The sequence below is a fragment of the Nothoprocta perdicaria genome, unplaced genomic scaffold, assembly GCF_003342845.1.
Source record: "Nothoprocta perdicaria isolate Ctin4 unplaced genomic scaffold, notPer1 scaffold_218, whole genome shotgun sequence".
Lineage (NCBI taxonomy): Eukaryota > Metazoa > Chordata > Aves > Tinamiformes > Tinamidae > Nothoprocta > Nothoprocta perdicaria.
The window spans coordinates 393,979-396,026 of NW_020455399.1; the positions used below are offsets into that span (position 1 = coordinate 393,979).

Genomic DNA, 2,048 nt, shown 5'->3' on the forward strand with positions numbered 1-2,048 from the left:
GGGGCCTGTCGCGATAGCCCCACCTGTTGCGGAGCCCCCCCCCCCGGCCCGGCGCGGTGAGGGGGGGTCCCTGGGCAGGGAAGGGTCCCGGCTCGTCCCCAGGGTCCCGTTCTCGCCCCGGAGGAGCCGGCGCCGCCCGGAGCGCCCGGGGACACGATGCTCCCCGCCAAGGAGAAGGCCAAGGCGCCCAAGGACAGCATGACCCTCCTGCCCTGCTTCTACTTCGTGGAGGTGGGTGCAGCGCAGCGGGCGCCCGCCCCGCGCCGCCGTCCCCGTCCCCGTCCCCGTCCCCGTCCCCATTCCAGCCCACTCCGCTCCCCGCAGCTGCCCATCGTGGCCTCCTCCGTCGTCACACTCTATTTCCTGGAGCTCACGGACCTCTTCAAGCCGGCCAAGGTTGGCTTCCAGTGCTACGACCGGGCGCTCTCCATGCCCTACGTGGAGACCAGCGAGGAGCTCATCCCGCTGCTCATGCTGCTCAGTCTGGCCTTCGCTGCGCCCGCGGCCTCGGTGCGTGCTGGCCCGGCCGGGCCCGGCCCATCACGGGGGTCCGGCCGCCCCGGCGCCCCTGAGCCCCCGCTGCCTCCGCAGATCATGGTCGGCGAGGGCATCGTCTACTGCCTGCAGTCGCGGCTGCGCGGCCGCGGCGCCGAGGGCAGCATCAACGCCGGCGGCTGCAACTTCAACTCCTTCCTGCGCCGCACCGTGCGGTTTGTGGGTACGTTGTGGGGCTGGGGGGCGCGAGGGGCCGTTCCCAGGCTGCTCCCCCCTGGCTGGGGCTGGGGTGACCTCCGCCTCCGCAGGCGTCCACGTGTTCGGGCTCTGCGCCACGGCGCTGGTGACCGACGTGATCCAGCTGGCCACCGGCTACCACGCGCCCTTCTTCCTCACCGTCTGCAAGCCCAACTACACACTGCTGGGCACGCCGTGCGACGCCAACCCCTACGTGACGCAGGACATCTGCGCGGGGCCGGACAAGCAGGCCATCCTGTCCGCCAGGTACCGCGGGGCGGGGGCCGCGCAGCAGCCGGGCTGCCCCCGCGCCACCCCGCTCACGGCCCTTCCGCAGGAAGACCTTCCCGTCCCAGCACGCGACGCTCTCCGCGTTCGCCGCCGTCTACATCTCGGTGAGTCGGCCGGCGGTGCCCGGTGGAGGCAGCTCCGTCGCTGCCGTGCACGGGGCACATCCGCGGCTGCACACATGCCCCAGCTGCGATGCGCGGGCGCTTGCAGTGCAGCGTGTGCCGCTGCTGAGGGCCTGTCCCTGCCGCCACCAGATGTACTTCAACTCCACCATCTCGGACAGCACCAAGCTGCTCAAGCCCATCCTGGTCTTCGCCTTCGCCATCGCCGCCGGCATCTGCGGCCTCACGCAGATCACGCAGTACCGCAGCCACCCGGCCGACGTCTACGTGGGCTTCCTCATCGGCGCCGGCATCGCCGCCTACCTGGTGAGGGCCGGGGGCCGCGCCGGGCGCGCGGGGCCGGGGCGCCGCGCTGACCCGCTCTCCCCCAGGCCTGCCACGCCGTGGGCAACTTCCGCGCGCCGCCGGAGCGGGCGCCGGCGCCGGCGGCCGCCAAGGACGCGCTGCGGGCGCTGACGCAGCGGGGCCACGACTCCGTCTACCAGCAGAACAAGTCGGTGAGCACCGACGAGCTCAACCCGCCGGGCCGGCTGGAGGGCGCGGCGCGGCCCGTGCCGCGCGACAAGAACTCGCTGGGCAGCCTCAAGCGGGCCAGCGTGGACGTGGACCTGCTGGCCCCGCGCAGCCCCATGGCCAAGGAGAACATGGTGACGTTCAGCAACACGCTGCCGCGCGTCAGCACGCCCTCGCTGGACGACCCGGCGCGCCGGCACATGACCATCCACGTGCCCGTGGATGCCTCGCGCTCCAAGCAGCTCATCACCGAGTGGAAGCAGAAGTCCCTGGAGGGCCGGAGCCTGACGCTGGCCGAGGAGCCGGGGGTGCCCGACGGGGCGCCGCCCTCGCTCTACCCCACGGTGCAGGCGCGCGGGGCCGAGCGGGCGCCGCCGGGGCCGCGGGTGC

General features: G+C 73.6%; 1 protein-coding gene across 1 annotated transcript in view; it reads left to right on the forward strand.

Annotated features, from left to right (window-relative positions):
- Window positions 1–144: 144 nt before the first annotated feature.
- PLPPR3 (phospholipid phosphatase related 3) overlaps window positions 145–2,048 on the forward strand; it is a 2,518-nt gene continuing 614 nt past the window's right edge. The window contains exons 1-7 of the mRNA XM_026038772.1: window positions 145–231; window positions 325–510; window positions 592–718; window positions 804–999; window positions 1,070–1,127; window positions 1,278–1,451; window positions 1,517–2,048. The exon at window positions 1,517–2,048 is cut by the window's right edge and continues 614 nt beyond it. Of these exons, the coding sequence (XP_025894557.1) occupies window positions 157–231; window positions 325–510; window positions 592–718; window positions 804–999; window positions 1,070–1,127; window positions 1,278–1,451; window positions 1,517–2,048 (1,348 nt within the window). The 5' untranslated portion in view covers window positions 145–156. The remainder of the gene's footprint in view (window positions 232–324; window positions 511–591; window positions 719–803; window positions 1,000–1,069; window positions 1,128–1,277; window positions 1,452–1,516) is intronic.